Source organism: Malus domestica, chromosome 09, assembly GCF_042453785.1.
Source record: "Malus domestica chromosome 09, GDT2T_hap1".
Classification (NCBI taxonomy): domain Eukaryota; kingdom Viridiplantae; phylum Streptophyta; class Magnoliopsida; order Rosales; family Rosaceae; genus Malus; species Malus domestica.
In genome coordinates this window covers 5,790,518-5,815,918 of record NC_091669.1, presented here as the reverse complement: position 1 = coordinate 5,815,918, position 25,401 = coordinate 5,790,518, and the positions used below count along the sequence as shown (strand labels likewise).

General features: G+C 34.6%; 1 protein-coding gene and 1 pseudogene across 2 annotated transcripts; both read right to left on the bottom strand.

The window, feature by feature from the left end:
- Window positions 1-6,722, bottom strand: LOC103442515 (uncharacterized). 2 transcript variants are annotated; one of them, XM_008381314.4, is made up of 8 exons: window positions 6,465-6,722; window positions 5,657-5,958; window positions 5,236-5,313; window positions 4,005-4,709; window positions 3,691-3,840; window positions 2,703-2,804; window positions 1,206-1,735; window positions 1-759 (listed from the first exon to the last, which is right to left on the bottom strand). In XM_008381314.4, the coding sequence occupies exons 1-8, from the start codon at window positions 6,677-6,679 to the stop codon at window positions 130-132; spliced, it is 2,712 nt and encodes a 903-aa protein (XP_008379536.2). In that variant the 5' UTR covers window positions 6,680-6,722; the 3' UTR covers window positions 1-129. The 2 variants fall into 2 exon arrangements, with proteins under 2 accessions (XP_008379536.2, XP_017189597.1); XM_017334108.3 differs by having other exon boundaries at window positions 5,657-6,176; window positions 6,465-6,631.
- Window positions 6,723-17,417: 10,695 nt separating this feature from the next.
- Window positions 17,418-20,903, bottom strand: LOC103442516 (NADPH-dependent diflavin oxidoreductase 1-like; annotated as a pseudogene).
- Window positions 20,904-25,401: the final 4,498 nt, after the last annotated feature.

Here is a 25,401-nt window from a genome sequence, read left to right as displayed (position 1 = left end):
TAAATTGAAGACTGAATTTTGTTTTAAGATCAAAGAACGTACATTATTAACCAAAGAAAAAGCACATATATAATTGGCTAAATAAAAAGCGCATACATTGGCTTCACTTTACAAGCTTCTTAAAAATAACTAATAAAGATCACAGAGGAATTTAAACCATGTTTTGTTGTTCTCACCAAACATACTTGGTCCATACGTAAAAATAAATATGTCGACAAGCAACGGAAATTGCATCGAGATGAAGGAGGCAACTGGAACACTGGCAATCAAAATGATTGGAATAACAATCGACGATTTCCCGTCAAGCATAATGTAAAGGGCACAAGAAAAGACAATCATCATGGTGGTGATAGATAAGAAGAGGGTGAAAAGGCCTATTATCATTTTCGTGGGCAAAGATTTGAAGAAATCATCTTCAGAATAACGTGACGTGAGAATGCCTAAAAACATGATAACCGAAGTTGTTGAAGAAAAGAGCGAGATTGCATCCGAAACTATAAATGCTGTGAATACTTTTTTAGTTAAGAATTTAGGAAGACTTGTCTTTTCATCATTACCACCAGGAACTGTGAATGCTGCAGCAAACATGATGGTGACAATGAGAGCACCTACAACTGTACACGAAGTTGCTGTTTCTTTCATTGACTTTTCTGCCTCTTCCCCCATTTTTTTATGATTCTCCTTAAATAATTCTTGTGGTGTCATACCATCATCATTTAGACATTCACGATCTTTGGGATCTGTAACGCTCTCCACCTCCTGCATTTTTTTGCGACAAAAGATTTTAAGGAAGTGACTATGAAATCTTTCTCTCTTCATATTAATTCTTGAACATTTGGTCTTTGAGACACCACATAACCCAATATCATTAATTAAGCCATATATGATATTAGTATAGTACGTAGTTACATAATAATGTTTTCCTTTTAAATTTTAATGTATTCCTAATATGCTTGTGCATGTCGACAAACCTTTATTTTTAATTTTTAAAGGAAATAAATTCTGCATTCTTTTTTTTTCTTTGAAATTTGAATAAACACAATAACAAAATAAGGGAGGGAGTATGAGATAATGAGAGTAAAACTATAGCCACAAAAATGTGTATAAACAACATATATTTCATAAATATAAGCATATATAGCCACAAAAACTAGAAAAATATATATTTCATAAATATAAGCATTTATATATATATAAATAGTCACCTTGAACCATTGTAGTTCTCTTTGCATTTGCAAAGCTGCGCCTCGAATGTGATCAATCCGTGAAACTGAGGTAATACTTGCCACAGTATGTAGCACATTATTGCCAAAGTAATCTTTCCGCCCCACTGCCCCTTGCATTTGACGGAATCGTTTTTGGCCATCTTTATCTTCTTTTTTTTCTTGGCTCAACTCATGGATGACATATATAAGATTATAAAGTTTGTGGTGACGACATTCAGCAGCAATATGGAACATGCTCTGGTTTGTCCTGTTCACTTGATCATTTAATGAAATTGAGTAAACATCATCATTTGATTTAAAGGACTCATCCATTCCGACATTAAACCTATGAACAAAATACTCTGCATGCCCACATTCTGCTGCAACACGCAATGCTTCATGCAAGCCTTCAATAATGTGAGGGGTAGAAACTGATGGAACTACATCCGTTGCGGCTTTAAATATGAGAGGTAAAAACTGATGGACCCGCTCATGCATCAATTTCATCTCATATATACGATTGATTATTCCTATGTTCATTCAAGAAAACAATTACAATCATTTTAAATTAATATTGACTATTAATAAAACAACAAAAAAAAAAGGGCTTTTAGATTTTAGGGCTTTAATAAGATTGTTTTTAGATTTTAACCTGAATGGTTTTCAAAATCTAATATAAGTCATTATTTTTAAAACTTACCATATTTAAGTAATTATAGCACATTCTTATTATTTATAAACTTACCATTTGAAATTCTTTACCCATTCATAATTAATGTATATTTTTTGTGCTCCAATCATATTAATAGATACAAATTCATTCAAAATTCAAATTATTATTATTAAAAAATTCAACAACAAAACAAAAACAATCTAGGCATAACTTTCGGTACCTTATTTTATTCATAGGTACGGAAGTATTGGTACACAAGTTTCGATACGAATGTATCAGTACATAACTTTAGGTACCTTATTTTATTCATAGGTACAGAAGTATCGGTACGAATGTTTCCGTACAAATTTGTCGGTATGTAACTATAGTATCAATATGTACGTAATATGCATATACATATATATGGAGAAATTCATGCACAATGAAAATTATATGATAATATATGACTGTTCTTATTGTATGAACAATGATAAATAATAAAAATATGTAATATGCATATACATATATATGGAGAAATTCATGCACAATGAAAATTATATGATAATATATGACTGTTCTTATTGTATGAACAATGATAAATAACATTTTTATTATTTATAAGAATCAATATATAACCTACAAACAAAAAACTCAATAATTATTACAACCTATTTAATATTCAAAAATTACAATTTAATGACAAGGATTAAAATTAGTTTTTAATCTTAGACAAGGATTAAAATAGAATTTTTATTAAGATGTTCATATATTTTTGTAGTAGCATTATAAAACAATTTACCATGGCATTAACAAAAACCAAATTGCATTGCAGACGTGTAAAATACCTGAGGAGATTAGATGCCTTTGATTCTTTTTTTGGTTTGAGAGAGGCCTTTGATCACTCAGGCCATTTTCATTAATGGGAGGAAGAGGTTTTATGCGTATACCTATCAAGATAAGAACACAAATCCAATCATTAACTCAAAGAAATATTCTTCTGAAGCAAAATTTGTATGTTAATTGTTTTTTTTTTCTTTTTTTTTTTTGTATGTTAATTGTTATCAAATCTTTGATTCATTTTATACATATGAATGATCAAACAATTTTTACTTTATTTGATGTTTTGTAGAGATGATCTTTAGATAGTGACTAAAAATATGAACGTTTTCGATTCTACAATGAAAATCATTGTTTACAGTGACAAAAAAAAAAATCATTATTTACAATTTGGTGAATAAGGAAGTGCACTCATAAGTGTACATAAGTATTATTCGCAATAGAATTACCCTTATCTTTATTACCCATAAACAGGTTCAGTTATGGATAACACATCCAAACCCAATCCGTCCTATTGTCATATCTAACCTCTATTAGAAAGATGTTACAATTAAATGTTATATGAAAAATATAATAAATATAGTATTACTCGCTTTCGTATTTGTCATATTACTCATTAATTATATATAGTAACTACAATATACTATACATGTCAGAAAAGCAATGGAATAGGGTTCTCAACAACGGAACACAGATGTGAACGTATAATTCATATAAAATGTGAAACAAAAATGTGAATATATTGCATCAATAGGAATAGAACTGGATATCGGTTCAAAACTATTTATAACAGTTTATAATTTTAGAGGTATGTTGGTGTGAAAATAAAAATATGTTGATGTATAATTCGAGTCATTGGACCAACTTTACAGAAGTGGACTATTACTAACAGTGAATCACAAACTTAAACTTGTATCAATTTTTTTCCTTTTAGAAAAATTGCAGTTACGAAAATATGACGAGAAAATAAAAAGCAATATTGTAATTTGTACTAACCATAATAGATCAACTTTTCCCATAAGGTGAGTTGGCTTCCACTTAAGAATGCTGAACGGTTTTTTACCAATGTTACTAAGGGGAAATCTCCATTGTGGTCTTTAGCCAAGGTCAACAGTGGATAACGTTGAATCAAATCCCAGACAATATCTGTATATATAATACAAGTGTGAAAAAAGAACATTGTAAATATACAGAAAAAATTTGTAACAAAAAAAATCACACTGAGAAAAGTTTGGCATTAATAATTGGTCATGTTTGAAACTGGACCAGTATATATTGCAAGTATACAGAGAAAAATTATAAAATTATACCAAATCTCTTGTGAAGAAAACCGCTAGAAATAAGTTGAGCTCCATCGCGAACTCTTAGTGTTTGGCGTGGAGTGAGGGAATAGAGATAGCGAGCCATTCTTTTTCCTTTTTCCTGCATCTCAGCCACGACAACTGGAGGCATACTTGTAGTAAAAATGGTAGGTAAATTGTAGTTCTTATCAACCATGCATTTGGCTACTTCAACCCTTTCTGGATATTCTCTTACTAAATAATGAAGAGCTGTGCGACCAAGATCATCTTGTATTGCCAAGTCTTCCTTTTCCATTAAGTCCACCAACTTTTTCACAATGCGCACGCTCAACTTGCTAGGCTCACAGAGTGCGTTGTGAAGAGCTGTACGGCAACGGAAGTCTTGTATTGCCAGGTCTTTCTTTTCCATTAAGTCCACTAACTTTTCCACAATGCGCACGCTGAACTCTCTAGAATCACAAACTGCGTCGTGAAGAGCTGTACAGCCAAAGATATCTTGTATTGCCAAGTCTTTCTTTGCCATTAACTCCATCAACTGTTCCATATTGCGCACGCTGCACTTGCTTAACCCATTTACTGCGCAGTGAAGAGCTGTACGGTCATGAAAAATTCTTTCACTTCCTAGCTGGCGATGTTGGCTAAGAAACTCGATCGCATTATCCCAATCATTAGACTCCACATATTTGACGAAAGTTTCACGGATATTATCATGCCCTGCCATGCTTGTCAATTGCTAACTTTCCCATAATTGAATGAAAATAATTAAATACAATTTGAAAACAAATGGGAAATTCTACGGTAGATGAATTAAAAGAGAATGGATTATTGATAAAGCTGTTAATTAGTACCAGTCCTGCATTTCCACATTCTATCTACTGGACAAAACCAAAATAATATAGGTGCCTGATTAAGTTGAAGACACCACGTGTAATGTTAGTGCTGAGCCATATTGGGCCTAAAATTTATATCATGAAATAGAATTATATAAAAATCTTAATTTGTTTTTTCTTAAAAGAAGACTAGCAAATGGTTTCACCACAGTAATCTATCATTTCGTGGATCAAAAAGACTACAGAGGCATCTCTCCTTGATCATCATCGTGTGATTCACCAGTATCAGGAATCGAACCTAAAACATACCGTGTGAAATGCGAGCCTGAAATTCGTTTCCAACCACTGTACCACCTCGTGGTGGTTAAAAATCTTAATATGTTAGGATCATGGTGTATATATATATATACCTCCAGTGCGCCCTTCTTCCATTACCACCAGTGGGGTCAGAGTCAGAGACATATACGCTTCAACAATTGTCTTCATACCTGAAAATGAAAATCTTGACGTTTAGATGATGGATGCCATTCAATTCCTAACTTTCCTTTTCTTATCCCTTCGTACAAATTGCTCTGTGTAAAAGTAGTACTGAAGAAATAATTGGTGTGCATACTTTGATGTGCTGCAGTTTCCAGTACATAATAATTATGTAACACATCACATTGTGAGAATTCTTGATTGCATGTGTGGATATGGATATATGTGAGGATACGAAGGTAAAAGAATCTTACATCGGTGAAAGAATAAACCTTACAATGACTTATAAGATGTGTGGGTTGCCAGTTGAATTTTTGGTAGAACTTCAACTTTCTTCAATATGTATGTACGTACCTTGTTCATCTGATGATCGATTATATGCTGGTCTCAAAGTTTCTTGCAAAGTATCCCATGCGCCATTGGCCGTGTCTGCGTCCTTGATAAGTTTATACGCATCTTTCCCGCAAGAATTCTCGATTGCATATAAGGCTTTAGCATCCTTCTTCCTCAAAGCCTCGTTGTTGTTGTTGTCATACTTGCGTTCGACAACGTCCCAAAGATCTTCGGCCAACAAGTAGCTCTTAATCCGAGAACTCCAATCGTCATAGTTTTTACGGTTAAGAAGTGTAGGAACAATTGTAGTTGTCATGTTCAATCTGTACAATTTAATCAACGAGATTTTACGTTAATCAAGCGTATGTGAAGAAAAAAAAAGGCAAATATTTCTTAATTTTAAATAAGAAGCTTTGGTCGTTGGTGTTTCTTCTACATGCTCGCCCTTCCTCTTCAGTTCTCTTCACCACCGCCAGCATTCCCACCGACGAAAAACAGAATGCAAAAATAGGTTCCATAAGAAAGTGCCCAACAGGAACTACTGTAGACCAAAGATTTTCAGCTTATGTGTTTATAAAGACAGCGTGCAGAGGCAGAGCTGAAGGGGGAAAAAAAATACTCAAACTGAAAAGTAAAGCCCGCTAGCAAAATAATAACTAATAAATTTCAACACTACGAAGCACAGAAACCTGTATGTGCACATTGATAAGATATGATGGGATATGGATACGACACTGATTTTGCTAAGCCGAGAACAAGAGAAGAAATCATAGTATGTGTGTTTATATTTCGAATTTTTAACTTCCAACTCAACTCGATCACCTTTTACCTGATTTTCAATAAAGGGTAACCAAAGGGGAAGCAACAAGATCCAAGAACGAAAACGAACCAAAATCCCGATCTGACAAGGAAGAACCTACAATCCAAGATATAAACAAATTGGAAAATATGTCCCCAAAATGATAACAAGATATGGAAGATAAAAAAATTGAAATCAAATGGGAAGAATGGAGAGAAATTTAAAGAGACTTGGAAGAATTTCATTCTAACATGAGATAAAAAACTTGAACGACAAAGACAAGTAAGAATCGCACTTTCACAAAAGAAAAAGACAAGTATAATCTCAACTTTGATGTGTTGTCTTTTTTTTTTTTTTTTTTGGTCTACTTGTAAGACAAGTAAGACTCTTATCTTTTCCTTTTACAAATTATAGAGAAAATTACATTCCGCATGAAATTAGTGATAGATGTTATATATGTACAACCTTATTGGATACATTTGACAGTGGAGCCTTCTTTGCTTTCCCCATCATGTATACGGTGAATCGCAATTTCACAAAAGAAAAAGTTAAGTATAATCTCAACTTTGATGTGTCTTTTTTTTTTTTTGGTCTACTTGTTAGACAAGTAAGACTCTTTATCTTTTCCTTTTACAAATTGTAGAGAAAATTATATTCCACATGAAATTAGTTGTGGATGTTATATATGTACAACCTTAGATACATTTGATAGTGGAGCCTTCTTTGCTTTCCCCATCATGTATACGGTTTAATTTTCTTCTTCTAAGGAAGATACACTTTCATCAATCGTGCCTAATTGATCACAGATGAGAAACTTGAGCAACTACGAAGACACGTAAGAATCACATTTTTACAAAAGAAAAAGACCGAAGTATAACCTAACCCTTGATGTGTTGTCTTTTTTTTTTTTTTGGTCTATTTGTAAGGCAGGTAAGACTTGTATCTTTTCACTTTAAAAATTGTCAAGAAAGTTATTTTCCACGTGAAATGGGTAGTTAATATTATATATGTACAACCCTCTTGGATACATTTGATAGTGGAGTCTTCTTTGCTTTCCCCATCACGTATATGGTTTAATCTCTTCTTTTGAGGAAGACACACTTTTCTCAATCGTGCCTGATTGATAACAGATGAGAAACTTGACAACTACGAAGACATGTAAGAATCGCATTTTCACAAAAGAAAAAGACCAAAGTATAATCTAACCTTAGATGTGCTGTCTTTTTTTTGGTATACTTGTAAGGCAAGTAAGACTTGTATCTTTTCAATATAAATTCTAGAGAAAGTTATATTACACGTGAAATCGATAGTAGATGTTATATATGTACAGCCTTCTTGGATACATTTAATAGTGGAGCCTTCTTTGCTTTTCTGATAATGTAAACTGTTTGATTTTCTTCTTCGAAGGACAAACTTTCATCTACTTTGCCTGATTGATAACATATGAAAAACTTAAACAACTACGAAGACAAGTAAACATCTTGTTCTCACAAAAGAAAAAGACATAATCTCCCCTTTAATGTGCTGTCTTTCTTTTCTTTTTCTTTTTTTTTCTTTTTTTGGGATCTACTTGCAAGACAATTATATCTCATATCTTTTCTTTTTACAAACGAAAAAGATGTAAGAATCTTGTCCCCAAAAAAGAAAATTACCAGAATATAATCTCACCTTCGATGTGATGTTTATTTTTGGGTAGATTACACGAAACTACTTTAATTATGAATCGAATCATAATTTCATACCTCATGTTTTTAATATTGTAATATCATACCTCAACTTATGAATTTTTTGCAATGTTAGAAATTCGTTAAATTTTCTGTCAATTTAGCTGTTAAATTATGATGTGACAGGAGTACAGCCCACTCCTTTGCCAACTGGACTAAAAAATTAATTAATTAACAATAAACTAATAATTTTTTGTTTACAATTAAAATCAATTAAATTGGCTAAAAAAAATCAAATTAAAAAACAACTCTCTTAGGCCATGTTTGGCACACAGTATAAGACATCGGATAGTACTAATAATACGAAGTACAATGTTTGGTTCCCGTTTAGATTAAATAACCGCCGAATTAAATAATCATGGCCCACCTTTTTTATATTCTCTTCACCCGCTTGCTTATACTGTCCAAAACCACGGTACAATTTAGTCGGGTTGAAATCTCTCGCTCTCTTCTTCCTCTCCAGACACACTCTTGCTCTCTTGAATCCCAAGTTCGTCTTCTCAAATTCTTCTTCTTCGTTTGAATCCCAGTTCGTCTTTTCATTTTTCTTCTTCCCAGGTTTTGCCCCCTCTGTTCTTCCCCTTCCCTTTGTTCTTCACCGTTGGCCAAATCACCATTGACCCAAAATAGCAGCACTAATTCACCAATCGTGGGGTTTTATTTATTGCAATTCTATATGTTACAAAGTACCCCCTCTGAATCTGGAGCAAAGAGTAGACAAAAAATAAATAAATAAAAAATCACCAATCATGTTCCGAACCGTTGGCTCTCCCTCTATTCTTGTTTTTCCGACGAACGGGAATCGATGGCAATGATTCTTCTGGTAGTATGTGGATTTTGGTTTAGTTAATATGTTTCTGGGCTTCTTCTGCAACTGGGTCTTGCAAAGAAACATGGTGTATTTGCAGAGAGGTTCTTGACTAAAATTGCAGTGAAGGTAAACTGAGTCTGTGGGTGTAAATTGCAGAGCTTCGGACTCGGAAATCAATCGAAGAAGAAGAAGAAGGGAGAGAGAGGGAGGGAATTAGGGGGTGCAAATTGATAAAAAAAAATTAACGTATCATATTGTCACAAATTTATAAATTAATGTATGACATTACAAGTCGTAGAAAATGTATTACATTTCTTGTGAAACTGGTGGTAGTTGCAAATGATGTGATGTATGCACAGTCTTCTTGAATACATTTTGATGAGTGAGGACCCTCGCCATCAAAATGTGTGTATAAAGCATATGTATGTACAATCTTCTTGAATACCGAGACGAAGGAGTAGCTTCTTGTGAAAACGGCTAGAGGATGAAGCATGTTAAGAATTTCTATTATGTTATGGTGAATGCGGATGGAAGGCCCTAAACCCTTTTTTTTTTTAAATATTTTAACGAAAAGCTCCCGGTATTGTTTATTTTAACAAAAAATTATATTTTTACACTAAAAAATCAATTTTAATACTATTCACTTTATCATTTATTTTATCTTTATCGTTAAAACTCAAAATTTTAAAACTTTTTTCATTAGTTTTCCTTTTTTAAAAAGGTTTTTATTTATTTTTCCCCCTTTTCTACTTTTCCTCTCTCCCTCTGTTTAAGTAATTAAAAATGAGAGCAAATTGTCTTTAAGAAAATATTTTAAGGTGATGCCAACCCTAAAAGGGTTATGTGAAAGTAAACTAGAATCTCAGAGCATCTCCAAAGGAGATGTCAAAAGATAAATGTTAAATGTTAATTTGAAGGCTGATGTTGCAATGTTAAATTTTCTTTTTTTTCAACCGATATGTTTCTTTGTTATAAATGATATTTGTAGGACCCATTTTAAAAAGAAATCAATTAAAATACATTTTTTAAGATCTTCAGAACAATGATTGTCTGCCCTTCCATTTTTGGTGCCCTCCCATGCCCTCTTGTTTGTGTGGTCACAGTTAAGCCACGTCAACATTTTATATTACTATTCATTTTTGTCTTATTATCTCTATAAAAAAATATATATAATGTTAACATGGCTTAACCGTAACCACACAAAACAGGAGGGCATAGGAGGGCACCAAAAATGGGAGGGTAGACAATCCTGGTCCCTATAATTTGTGCATTAATAGGACCCACATAATAAAATAATTTAAAAAAAATTGATATCACATTTTCTCAGATGTCAAATTTGACATATGAAAACTCATATGTCAATCCACATAGGATTGACATATCGGTTGGAGCTCACTTGTACTTTCAAATTTGATTACATGGAATTCCACCTAGGATTTGACATCTCCTTTGAAGATGGTCTCAGGAGGTATTAGTGTTATGTTTCAAACGTGAAAGGATTTTGTGAAAACACGATAAACATAAAGGGGTGTTATTGTAATTAATCCTAAAGTAGTAAGAAAACAGTACGAGCTATTCTTTTGCCACAAGGAACGAAAAGGCATTTACACAATGATGGGATTAGTTACAAAACATTAGTGCAAAGATGTTATATATTTCTCAATTAATTAATGGCAACACTATCATGATTCGTGAGAGTTCTTACAGATTTAATTTAGATAGAGAGAACCCTATGCGCAATCAAATTCAAGCACTTTGGATTCTGGGAAGTTGGTAGAGAAAAGTCATAATCTTTAGTTAAGAGAAAACAATGATTTTAATGGAGGATGATCGGAGAAGTGTGAGACTCAATGTTGCACAGATCAGTAAGTATGATTATGGAGGACACTTGCCTCGTTTATAGCCTACTTTTTACAAGTGCATTTCGTAATTCAGCACCCTTTTTCCTCTGTATTTCTTTTTATAGCTATACTACTTCTTTTGTAATATCGATTTTCCTGTTTTAAACTTCCCTTTGAAGCACTTTATTTAATAGTAAAAACTTGTTCGACCGGCATTTAAAAATTTGTCAATTTGCACCCTACTGTTAATTTTATTTAGTTTTCCATCTATTCTTCCGTTAAGTAGGTATCCGCATGACAGCCTTTAAGGGGCAAAAAAGTCATTTTCCCTACATCTTCTATCTTCTTCCTTTTCTTCGAATTTTCTCTTCTTCTTCCTTTTCTCCAAGCCCGTGACTGCTGCCAATGCCTCCCTCCTCTGTTGTTTGCAACTCAGTCCATTTGATATGCTGCTTTTGCAGTTTGCAGCTGCCCACACCCTGTCGCCTCTTCCCTCGGCCTTGTCTACCTTTGGTAAGGTGTAGGGAAACCTACTTAACAGAAAATGACAGTAGGGTGCAAATTGAAAAAATGACAGTAGAGTGCAAATTGACTTGTTTGCCCTTCAAAGGCAATCATGCAAATACCTACTTAACGGAATAATAGATGAAATGTTTTTTTTTTAAATTAACAGTAGGGGGCAAATTGACAAATTATGAGAGTTGAGGGTGGAAATTGGCCAAAATTAAAGTTGAGGGGGGAAATTAGCCAATTGTCACAAATTTAAGAGGTAAATTGATGAATACCTCTAACTTCTTTTACTTCTGATCTTTTTTATTTTTATCTAACTTGTCTTACTTTCTGTCTTTATTCATTTATACGAGAGTTTCTAATTGAGTTGGACCCAAACCTAATCAGTTTGTGGCTATCACTTAGCATAACACAAAGAAAATATATAAAGTCCTTGACGACAAGGCATGAGAAAATATATGACCTAAGCATGTGCATAATCGGGTTCAAGCAAGTGTATATTATGCTTTAATAAATCACTCATCAAAACTCCATCAAACTCTCAAAACTCTATCAAACTCCATGAATTAATAATACTTCTAAAATCTTTCAAAATCTTAATTGAATACGCCCGTTTAAAATCATTCATCCACACGCACTAATAAGCAACAGGCGGGGCTAAACGGTAATTCACTCACAGAGATCTTGCTTCAGAAGCAAGGTTGTGGCCAAGTACTCATGGTTATTAAGTACATATACTTAATCAAAGATTCGAAGTGAAGTTACTTATCAGTTAACCCTTGTTCTACTTCCGAGTCTGCCAACTGCCATGCCTTGTATACCTTTGGGGTCGAAATCCTACTTCAGTGGCCAAATATTTCTTGGCAGAAACTGTCTTTCCTTGCAGTGCTGCTTCTCTGCCGAACTTCCCGCAATACCGTGGCACAGTAGTAGACTTCTGTAACTTTCCCATGTCACAGCAATTCCTCTGGCCTGCATCTGCTTTCAATCAAATTACCATATTTCCGCATAGGATTCAAGCCTGCAGTATAATTGAATATTACGAGTGGATGACATTGCTATTCCCATTCGAAGTTCCAGTTCGTACAACTCTAATGTTACCACGGTTTAGATTGAAAACAAAGACAATACGTTCAAATTCAAAGAGTTGTACTCTTTGAAAAACTTGTCATGCGGGAATCACCTACGACTGAGAGGAGACAGACTGTTTATGCATAGAGGGTATGAGTGTATCAGTTTCCAACTAGGACAGGCCAATCTGTACTAAATCAGGAAAGCATATCTTCCTGATCCTAAAAGCATATGCTTTCCTGATTTATATGGAATTGAATACAGATTGGCTTTTAACTGAGAGGAGAAAGACTTTTAGGATTTGTAAATTCTAAGAGTATAACTTGTATAACTTATACAAGTTATACTCTTAGAATTTGTAAATTTTATTGTTTGGTTAACCTATAAGAACAATGGAATTGAATACATATTTTGTTATTTTGAAACTCTCAATCATAGAAATTGAGAAATGACATTTATTTATATGGAATTTGAACTTGGGAATTGGATGTCACAAATTCCAAGTTTTTTTTCCACACGGAAATTCTAAATTTCTATGTTTATGAATCCAAACAAGGGAATTGATACATGTCAATTTATAAATTCTGACTTTTACTAAAATTCCAAGTTTATTTTCCTCATCCAAACATAGTGTAAAAGAACACTCCTCGTTACACCGGTAAACAGATTGCTGCCATGGAAATTCAAGTTTCAGACCCGTGATATATTCTGCGGCCACTGTATCGAAAACATTGATGTATGAGATGGAACTCCATGAAAATAAAAATAAAAATTATAAAGCGAGAATCCACTACAATATATATTTGACCTTTCCTTTCTAACTCTATATATTTTCTGAAATCTGTGTTCCCGCATCTTATCCTGACCTCCTGTGACTGGTCTCTTGGAAGGCAACAAAAATGCCCCGCCCTTGGCTTCTGAAAGTAATTACCCCACCATCTTGTGAATTGGATAACCAAAAATCTTTGTACAAAAAATCATTGTCTTCGTTTCTGCATCAAAAGAAGAATATCACTGGACCAGTTGATTCGGTCAAGCTTTGTATGGCTCTTGTAAGAATATGAGTATGAGTATGAGATAGAGAAGTTTTAGGACCAGTTATAGGTATTCAATTTGGATAGAAAGTCTTATTGATGAAAGGAATGTTGATCCTTGACTGAAAAGGATTTTGGTTAGCATCAGGAAACAAGTGTTTGTTTCCGATGAGGATTTTGATAGGAAATCCTGATCTATTTTGGTGAAGTCTATATGTATATATATAGTGACCTCTCTTCTCACAGAACTAACGCTCATATTGGACCATAACCTATCTGTGAGTCGAGCTCTTGACAATCTGCAAGAGAAGAGAAGGATCACTGAAAGTTTGCTGCAATGGCTACGAGTTCTGGTGCAGCTGTAGGTATGTTTTCCTTTCTGGTTATTTATGTGCACATAACTTGGGTTGGTTTCCTTTTGTTTGTGGTTCATGCTTTGGTTTTGGTGTTTGTTTGTTTACAAGTTCTTACATGTGGTATCAGAGCCACAAGACACAAACATGAGTTCAAATCTGTAAAGGAGAAAAGTCGAATGTGTTTATAAATAGATAAATAAATTTTGCGACTTCCAGGTTTCGAAATTGGTTTAAACGAATTCGCTGGAAAAGAGTTTAACAAAAACGACATTGCGTTTTCAATATGCAGAGAATTAATAAAATAAAATTGACCGTCATGATTTTTGGGGATTGATATGTGGCCAATTGCTGGTGCAAACCTCAATGTTTTCATCTTAGATGCATCGGTGGTATGTGATCTCCAGATAATGACAAAATATATTTAAACTATTACCATTGGTTTTTTTTTTCTGCAAATCTATTGGTTGAGGTTGTTTTCTCAATTTGGGGTTTTGATTAGCAACTTCATTGATCAAAACATGTTCTGGGTTTTGTGATTCTCTCAACTCTTAAATTAATTTTTTCAATTTGGATAATTATTTCCGTTGCGCTGTTCCAAATTGAAATCTGCAGGAGGTATGTGTTGATATTTCTGATTAGAGCTGATAATCAAGGCTGAATTTTTCCATATATGCGGAAAAATTTTGATTTGCATTTTCTACTGATGGTTTTGTGTTTTATTAAACAACCATGAAAAATGATCATTATGCATGAGACGTCTGTTGATGCCTGTTGTTGCATATGTTGTCTATAAGTCTGCAGTGATTAAAAGGTATGATTGCTTTTAATTCTTTCAATACCTGTGTATGTTTTAGCGTATATGAATCTGCTTTGCAGCTGCAGATTATGTGAATCAGGTATAAATCTGGTATGATAACAATTTATATTATGCTGCACGTGGGAAAGGGTGAACTTATTCTTGCTTGCTTCTTTGGAGATCAATAAAGTGATTTAGCAAAACACATTTATCTTAAACATCATAGTTCTAATTTTGAGAATTATTGCTTCCGCTGTGTTCATTATGATGTCTGAAGATTGAGGTAGCTGTGGTTTCTTAATCCTTTATATGAATAAAGATGTGCATAAAATATGCCTGACCAAATATTAGTAAGATAAAAGAAAGATGAAATCTTGATTATGACGACATTAATAAGTTTTTGTTTGTCTAAGAGATATTAACGTTCATGGTTTGTCTTTTTTGTGGGAATTTGGGTCGACGGGATTCTGGTCGTCACTTTGGCGATGATTTTGGTTCGGCGTGTCTATAACCATGGCAATCCGTATGGATGGGTCTCGAGCATTGATGGATAATTTGTTTCGTTGATTTGGAGCAAAGGAATTGCAATCGGGTTGTCGAATACGAGTCTAATGATGCATTCAGGTAACTCAGTTCACTGTTTCATGCATAATTAATTGTTCTCCTATATGCGTGATTATAGTGCGATGAGTTGGAGCATAATGAATTAGGGCTTTTGCTATTCCGAGTATGCTTGTTTATTTTGTGAAGGCACAATTAAACTCGAAGTCCCTATAGATGTCAACTTATGATTTATGTGAGATGACTGGAATCATTCTTTCTGCATAAAGATTCATTAGACTAATATTTGGTGTACACATTGCTCTTCTATTTTTTAGTTAGAGCCTGTGTAATTAGATTGGGTGGAAAATAATGTTTTGTTGCTATTTTGTTGTCTCAAGCAGATGTAAGATTTCTCATTAACTTGCTTGAAACTTGGAAGCTTGCATCATGATTTTCCATTATGAATTATGATAATAGAATTTGACTTATTGTTGCTACCAAATACCTGTGGCTTTTATGTGGGTCTGATTGGTTTGAATTATTCTAGAAAAGCAAAATTGGATTATACAAGTATCCATAATGACGTTTTTAAAATTATGAGTGTAATTCATACCCCAATTTTGGTTAGACTATATATAATAGGTTTTGGGGGTGTTGCCATATATGTGAATGATGTAGTTCGAAATTTTTGGGTTCGTTAATGCCAATATCTGCACTGTATAACCAAAAACATGTGAAGGCTCTTGTGTTAATACCTGCATGAAATGATATAAATTGTTTAGTGAAACCTTGTTGGCAAGAATGTATTCTGAAACTCATCTCACTTGATATATTGTAAGTGTAAGAGATTTGATATTATGTATTAAATCTATAAGTACACTAAATTTTATTGGATGATCATCTTGATTATCTTGTTTTAATCAAGATGACTTGTGCCTTTATATCCAGACATTATCAAAATTTAGTTGATCTTGCTCGATGGGTGTTGAACTAGTTAGGATCAAATTGAATGCAAGAATATTGTGCTTGCTATTCTGATTTTGATTATTGTTGAAACTGGTGATTTTGGGTTTATGTGAGATAAGTTTTTCCAAATGGATTGTGACTATCTTTTGATACATAGACTATTTGCATAATGGTTTAGGTGTATTTGACTAAACTGAGATTATGCAATTGGTAAGGAATCGGGAATCAATTGGTTCATATCTCCGGTTTCTTTATTGGTTGTGCAGTACATTCTGCTTATGCTTAAGTAGGAGAATCATATGTTCGAATGTAAGCATAAGATTATTTAGGCCGGCCATTATAATTCATTTGGATGCTTGAAAACCAGATTATGGTTTTATTGAAGCAATTGGTAATTATTTATGTTACTTAATTTGTTTAAGTAATGAGAAGCTTAGTGCTATTTGCTGGAACTAAACTTAACTTGATATAGTGGGAGCAAATCAATTTATGTGTTTGTTCTGGTCAAGTAAAATCACATTGTTGTAAATACAAATTGGATGAATGTGATCATGGAATTTGTTTGCATATTGGTTGCGGCAATTGATCACATTGATAAGACATTTAGTGTATTGCAATGACTGTTAGTTAATACAGTTGATATTAACTTATACTTAACTTGTTTGTGTTAAGTATAGCCTAGATAAGTGGGAGCAAATTGGTTTGGTTTTTGCTATATTGGTTCACATAATTACAAAGTGCAAATTAAGTATGTTGTGACTTTTGAGTTAATTCTGCGATGTAACAGAAAAAATTCTTAAGTTCAATATTTTAAAATGCATGGGTAAGTTGTATGTGAGGTTAAGCTTTTGTTATCCAAAAGATTTGGTGGCTATATGAGTGGGAGTAGACGTCTTGGTTTACCTTTGAGCTTAGATACATTGCTATGAACATGAACTGGACATTGTGATTTGTAAGTTAAATCTGTATTTTGTGTTGCAGAGGCAATTATAAATTCATTGTTTTGGTTTATGTAAGCTAGTTGTGTCTATGTACTTGTGTGTTGGTGAATGACTTAATTATGTGATCACCTTTATAATAATTTGAGATGATTATCTGTTAGTGATCACTTCTATCTAAGTATGATTGGATAAACTGAGTACTTGAAACTGTTCTCATACTCAAGTGGGAGAATGTAAGAATATAAGTATGAGTATGAGATAGAGAAGTTTTAGGACCAGTTATAGGTATTCAATTTGGATAGAAAGTCCTATTGATGAAAGGAATGTTGATCCTTGACTGAAAAGGATTTTGGTTAGCATCAGGAAACAAGTGTTTGTTTCCGATGAGGATTTTGATAGGAAATCCTGATCTATTTTGGTGAAGTCTATATGTATATATATAGTGACCTCTCTTCTCACAGAACTAACGCTCATATTGGACCATAACCTATCTGTGAGTCGAGCTCTTGACAATCTGCAAGAGAAGAGAAGGATCACTGAAAGTTTGCTGCAATGGCTACGAGTTCTGGTGCAGCTGCAGGTATGTTTTCCTTTCTGGTTATTTATGTGCACATAACTGGGTTGGTTTCCTTTTGTTTGTGGTTCATGCTTTGGTCTTGGTGTTTGTTTGTTTACAAGTTCTTACAGCTCTTTCCTCCACAAATCCACGAAAAGGCGCACAGCCAGTTCCAGGTCCAATGAGACTGAGAGGAAGTGATGGTCGTGGGGGAGGAAGGGAACCCTTCTGAAACCACACTGGAACGTAAACACCTGCTTATCACAGAAGAACAAAAATCAAGGACATGAAACGGTAATTCGTATAATTTGCATTGTTAATAATATGATTTACATGTATAATTTGCATTGTTAATAATATGATTTACATGTACAGCATATGACATACGTTGTTCAGGATCAAGCTTGGATAGCCAGTTTGAACAGAGACCTGCTCGAATTGTTTTGAACAGCGTTGTCCATGATACTACATTAACTGTTAAGTGAACTTGATTGAGGTGGGCAGAAGGGGACGAAGAGATGGAGAAAGCCCTCCTTTTCAAAGGAGGAACCAACTGTACCAGCCATTCGAGTGGCATTTGAACAGAGGAGAAATCCTCTAAAACCTCCAGAACAGTCCGTTGTTCCCTCTGATTGTATTGGTATAGATCATCTCTTCCTTCTGGTGACACAAAATACTGAAGTCTTTCTCTTTCATGTTCAGCGGATGCAAACATACTCATGACCTGAAAAATATTCAAAGAAGATCAATTGAAGGGCATTAGCATGTATATATACATGCTAGATTCTTGCCTCGAAGAATTAGCGTCAAGGAGAAGCTGATGCAACATCCATTATCAATTCAACAACGGTCGTACCCAGTGCACAAGGCTCCCGCTTTACGCAGGGTCTGGGAGAGGTGAATGTCAACTAGCCTTACCCCCATTTATGGAGAGGCTACTCCCAAAGTTTTTAATTCAACATCCATTATCAATTCAACAAAAGTTTTTAATTTGATGGGGATACAAGTATCAGGAAGCTGATTCTCCATTTCTGAAGGATGAACCTGAAATCAACAGTGCCAAAAGTAGGAATAAAAAATGAGAGGAAGAAGAACTATATAAATAATCCTTCAACGTGTTTCCTTTCTCTTGTAAACAGATTTCAGAAAATTGTTTTTGAAGTATAAGTAAATTATGTCAAAACAAAAGAAAAAAAATTCAACAAAATTCAATATTTTATTTTAGTAAAAATTTTAAGGTAGCACCACTCAACATTTCAACCAATATACAAAAGAAAATACTCACTGTGATGAATGATTCAGGGTCCAAATTACAACGAAGTATGAAAGCATCCACTGCAGCAGAACTTTGACTGGGGAGAACCTCAAGTACGTCACCACCTTCATATGGAATAGGCTGGCATATCAAATGAAACAACTCACTTTGAAACAAACGGTAACAATACATTGGTTGAAACAAAAATAAACGGTAACAAGCACTTAGTAGGCAACTTACAGATGAAACAAATTCAAATTCGAAGTAATGCACCTCTTCGTCTTTACAACCTGATTTAGTCAGTGGTTCATTTTTTACCTACAAGACAAAAGTTTAACTGAGCTGTGGAATGCATGAAACAAAAACATCACCAACTTAAATTAACAGGTTCTTCTGCATTTAGAAATACCAGAATTTTCTACACACGATAACATAGCATTCTAACATTACCAATTTAAGAATGCAGTCAGGCCTGTCAAGAGAAAACTTCAAAGGAGACATTCTGCGTGCCCTTTCAATCTGCAACGCCATGTGATTCAAGTCTGAGAAAACCCCAGAGGCATGACTTAATTAGACACTCCATACAAACTGTATGCAAGGATGAGCTCAACAGAAATGACATACACATCTGGTATCAAACATTCCTTGTTTAACATTAAATTGAATTTGGTCTAAAGGGTTAACCAGGAAAGGCAAGAAAAAAGTAAGAATTGTAACATGCCATTTAATAGAATCTGAAAACCTACTGGTTCGTATTCGTAAAAAGCCTACTGCTTTTGGAAACATGCTTCCTAACTATTGGTCAGTAAAATGATATTTGCAAATACACGATTATAGAAAGAAGGGAACTATAAACAGCCAAATTACCTGACTTAGACGAAACTTGTGAATCCACCTTGTCAATGTCACGATACAGAATCCGAACCTTTGGTTTCGCCATGAAATTTTCATATGGAATCAAAAAGTCTGGGCCATTTGGCAAGTAGTTGGGATCGATTTTATTCAACATATTCCACAATGATGCCATCCACGGATCCAGAGCAGCTTCACACCTGTTAACGGTAAAACAAAATACATCGTCCCAGTTTCTACATATAGCAAGGTTTCATAAACTAATTTTCAAATAAAAGAATCATAACTGTACCCTGATGGGTGCTGATCATCTCCCAAACCTCTTCGGACAATCGGGGTTGCCCCAAGGTCCAAAAGTCTCCTATCAAGCTTCTTTGCCACAAACTGCAAACCACAACTCGAACGTCACAAGCATATAAATTCCATTTAAATTAACGGGTCAAAAAGCAACACTTTATACTCATCGATCATGCAACAGGCTGCAACAAACAATCGTGCAGAAGATAAAGAAATGGCACAAAACAATAGACATTGAATTTCTGGTAACCGGAATCACCAATCCGAAAACAGCGTAACGGAGTCCCTCCAGCCATTGCCTACTCAGATTTTTCTGCAGAAGATCTTTCCAAAACCCCTGCATACACATAAAGATGCAATCTTTTTCACATATTTAACCTTTATCAAATTACCCACATGGGAGAATTACGGTAAATAAACAAGTTAACTGAACTCCTAAGCAAAAGCAAAAGCTCTTTACATTCATGGGATCAGGAGTATCTCCCTGGCCAGTGGTTGAAACAACAAAAATTACAGTGCCCTCTTGAGCTAAGCATCTCTGAGTAAAACAGAAAAATTAGAAAATTATTCTTCAGGTAATACAATTATTGTTTTTATCAGAAGAGGAATAAAAATTGAATGCAATGAAGGACTGCTTACGGCGTCGTATTGGTCGAGGGAGAGAAGGTGGACGGGGCAACCTCTGCGCTCGGTTTCGCGGCCCACTCGCTCGGCGACGGATAAAGCGTTTCCGGTTTGGGTGGCGTAGAGTATCAGTAGTTTCTTCCTCGTTCTCTCCTCCTCCATCTCTGTCTCGAAGTCCAAAGCTACAGAAGCTGCTCTGGTTAGAGGAGAGAGAGAGAGTCTCAGGCTGGTTTGGAGATGTTTTTATAAGAGTTTTGGCGGAAATGTTTTAGAAATCAATTTTTAGTGAAAATACAAGTGGATTGTGAAAACACGCTTTAATCTAATGCTTCTTTCATAAGTTTTTTTGAAACTTAAAATCAATTTCATCAAAAACACTTGTAATTATTTTAAAAATATTTCCAAACGAACCATTAGATTGTGTCGTTGTCTATGTACGGAGTAAGAATGGAATGGTGCCGTATGTGCTTGGGTTAAGTTATATTCTCAATTTCAATGCACTCGAAAAACCACTACAAGTATCCTAGTGAAAGAATGCAGACAACAGCTCCTTAAAAGAAATAACAGGAGGTCATGAGCTTAATACTTATAAATTGTGAATCTGCTTTATCGTAATCATAGATAGAATGTAAATCCCAACTAACCTCTTCTAAGCTCGGAAAAGGTGGCCAGTTGTCCTTCCCTTTTTTTTTCTTTTGAAAAAAAAAAAATCACTCGGAAAGTTGGATTCATATATGAATTTTGGTATATAACTCTATAGTTAATAAGTAATGTTTAAGAGTTTTTTTTTTTTTAGTACATCAATATATTTTATCCTAAGAAGAGGGGGAATTCAGCTAAACCATACAATGAACAATCTAATTTGGTATCAAATTCCCTATCATTTAAGAGTTAAATTTTAAAAGGTAAAGTTGACCAATTTTTAATATAATATTGTGATTTTTTTTTTTTTAACAAATGATATTATCTACATTAAGGAGGAGTGAGTGAGCTTATCCTTATAATGGGCTAACAATAATGTGGCTCAATTTCACCTTCGGCGAGAATCAAACCTAAGACCTCTCACTTACAAGCGAAAAGAAATATCAGTATACCGTAGCACTAAGTGACATATAATATTGTATTATGGAATGAGGATTTGGTGCAACATAATGGGTTACAAATCGACCTCATCATTTATGAGAGTCAAACTTGAAATCTCTTTGTAAATGACTAAACAATTTTCCTGTCAATTGAATTTTTCTAAGAATAATCTTTAAATAATCATAAAGATAATGAACAATTATGATTATTATTATTATTATATGATAATATGATGTCACGTTAGTTAAGGAGAAAATCCATTCCGAGAAGGAGGAAATCGTATCATCCCAAAAATTGTGAACATTTGTGCCTCGGATACAATCCAACAACTTAGTTTTACCAGTATCAACATGGCTTGTAATGCAGCAAATAGGAGAACGAAGGTTATCTCCACTCTGTTTAGTTGGTGCTTCTTTTTAATGAGAAGCATCTTTCTTTTAGAGGAAAATTGAAGTTACATTATAAAACCAATTGGTAATATGGTAAGTAGTGAGTGTGATATCCCATCCCTAAAATTAGTATTTTATTTTATTTTTAGACGTATTTATGAGATTTAACTGAAGTTAGTTTGTTAAATTCTCTGGTTTCGAGAAAACTAAGTGAGGGGTATTTCTATCATTTTCAAATTTTTTTCTTGACCTTTTCAGTTAACTCTTGAGCGCGTAGGCGCAAACAGATCTCAATTCCAAATTAGAACGAAGAAGTTAGAGACGTTTAAAGTTGGATGACATTTTGGTAATTTGGCCAAAATGCTATAAATGGAGGGGCAGCTCCCAGAAAGTTCCAGAAGGTTTCCAAAATGGGGCACCTGATTGCAGACCTGTTTTGGGTACGATCGGGTCGTCGATCCGCCAACTTGACCCGCTCGTTTCTCCTCTGTCCGAGCTCTGTTTGGGGTGATTTTGGTGTCCATGGAAAGCTCTTGACGAGCCCTACATCTTTGTAGTGTTAGATTTCCTATGTTCTTATCCATTTTTCCAGCTCGAGGCAGCAAAGTCTTGTGGGTTTTCCGGCAGTTTTGTCATTTTTTCGGTGATTCCGGCAACCTTTTCCTTTGAGTGAGGTATAAACTTTATCTACTCTTCGTGACCTTCAAGTTGGTATGCTTGGTTTGCATTTTTGTAGTCGTTCTAGAGTTGGGTGTTTATAACCCTAGAAATCTTGTTTTCCAGGTGAATTTGGTCAGTTTCCTGCTTAAATTTGTCAACGGCCTAGTTGTGAAAAATGTTTCCCTTGTTGAGCTCTAGTTACCACGTAAATTTGAGCTCATTTAGTTAATGTTGAAAATTTAAGTTTTCAAACTCTTCACCTTGGCTACCACCGCATGTGGCGATGCATGTAACCGCTCACAAGTGTTGTCTAAATACCAAATACCTTCTAGCGATCTTGTGAACCTATGCTTAGCTCGGTTTTCTGAAATTCAATTATTTGGTGTTGTAATCAAATTGGACCGCCACTCATTTGTATGATTGGCGAAGATCTAACATTTGGATCGTCGTACAATTTTATAGACATCCTAGTTATTAATTGTTGGACATTTGAGAACTTATGAATCAGAAATCCAAAGTGCGAATCTTCCGGATTGAATAACCTAAGATTGTTGGCCTTAGTGGACCTCCCTTAACGATGGTAGACTTTCTAGTCAACGTGCCCTCTTCTGGTGTGTCGTGGTTATCTTTAGGATGTTGTTGAGGCTTGATGGAGCTTAGTTGGCTCATCACGATGACGTGTCATTCCCGGTTGAAGTGCATCTCAATTTTCGTGCAAGTAGCATTGTACCTCGTTTTACGTGTCAGTCTTACTAAGTTTTCTAAGTGGGGTTTGTGTGTTGTATTAGGTTTCTTGGAGATGAGTTGGTGAATTTGGAAGTGCGAAATAACTTAGGTGAGGAAATTAATATTATGTGATATGGTTTTTACCCATGAAATTCCTGGTTACATACTATGTGGATATAACATGGATTTACAAATGATTTTATGGAAATGTATGTTACTATGCTATGTTTACTTGATGATGCTATCAAAAATATATGTATATGCTATGCTTGAAATGATTGTGATATGTGAGGGCTAGGAGATGACCTTTAACCCAGTACACGGGGTAATATGGGATATAATCGTAATCTGCACCATGTAGCAGTGGTACATGGATGGTCTTGCTTGGTTAATTTGCAATGGGGGACCATACTACTTTGGGATCATGCTTGGTTAATATGCAATAAGCAATCCATATTACTTAGCACTACAAAAAAAAAAAAGGTCATTTATGACCAACATTTAGGGGTGATTATGCTTAGTTAATCTGCGATGGGTGAGTGACTCTGCTTGGTTAATTCACTATGGGGGGTCACTACCTACATGTTATTCACATTAGTGGTTCTGCTTGGTTAATCCGTAATGGGGGACCACATCCTAATCGGTTACCTATTGTAGGCTTCGGCCCAACTGTGTCTCTACATAGCCTTATTGGTTATTAAATATTGAAAGATGAGATTGAAGGCATGTGAGGCTCAATCTAGAAAATGACAACCAAATCAAATAGTTTACATGATATGGTTGCCCAAGGTTCCAAAAGACGTTAGACGCTAGTCGGGTTGCGAGCTCAGACCTAACGTCTAAGCGCCTTGGCGGGGCCTAGGCGGACAAGGATTTAAGTAAATTTAATATAAATTAATTAAATTTTACATATAATATGTAACGTAATGCATAAAATAATATATATATATATGTATGTATGTATGTATGTAATGTAATGTTATGGTTTTATACATATTAATATAAATGGTCTAAAAGGAAAAAGAATAATAAAACAATGGGTACAAAAAAATAGAGTAAAAAAAAGTGCTGATTGAATTAGGAGAGAAAAGAAATAAAAGATTATAAAAAATAGTAAAAAGAGTTAGTGGAAAGGAATATAAAATAGTAAATGGGGTTATTGGAAACAGGAATGGCAAGAAACGTGCAACCAAAATAGAGATGGGTGGGACCATGAAGAAATCGTGCCGTCCATTTAAATTTAAAAAGAAGATGTGATCCCCACATGTCCATCTTCTTCCTCCCGACTCTGCAACATCTTTTATCCCAAATTCATAATATTTTCCAGATTCCGGCGACTTAACATACGGCCGCCTAGGCCTGCTTACCATCCGCCCAGCCCTTGTTAGACCTGCATATCGCTGCCTAGACCTGCCTAATCTCGCTCAAGCGTTCGCCTACTACGTTTACCGATTTTACGATCGATTAGGAGCTAATCACGGCAGTCGACCACCGTCCAGTGCTTATGTCGATTTTTAGAACACTGGGGTTGCCTTTAAAGAGAATGATTTCGGATGTGACTCATTCCTACTCGTAGCAAAGAGATGCAATTATGAAAAAGATATCAATCTCATTCCTACACGTGATTGTATTATTGATGTTGTATCATTTCTACACAACTCGAAGTTGTGCGATGATTGAATATTATCTTGATAGACGTGTGGTGAGATTCAGAATTGAATAATCATTCCTAACATATTAATGAGGTGTATAGTGGTTGAATTATGAAATATGTGGCAATTGGACCCTTGTGATTATTCGAAAAATAAGAATGACTAGTGGTGAGGCACAATTCGAAGAGAATGACACGATGATATTGACGGTGATTGAATTGACCTAGTATTCAGAGAAAATTCTTGTGTGGATGTAGCACTACTTTGACATTTAATCATT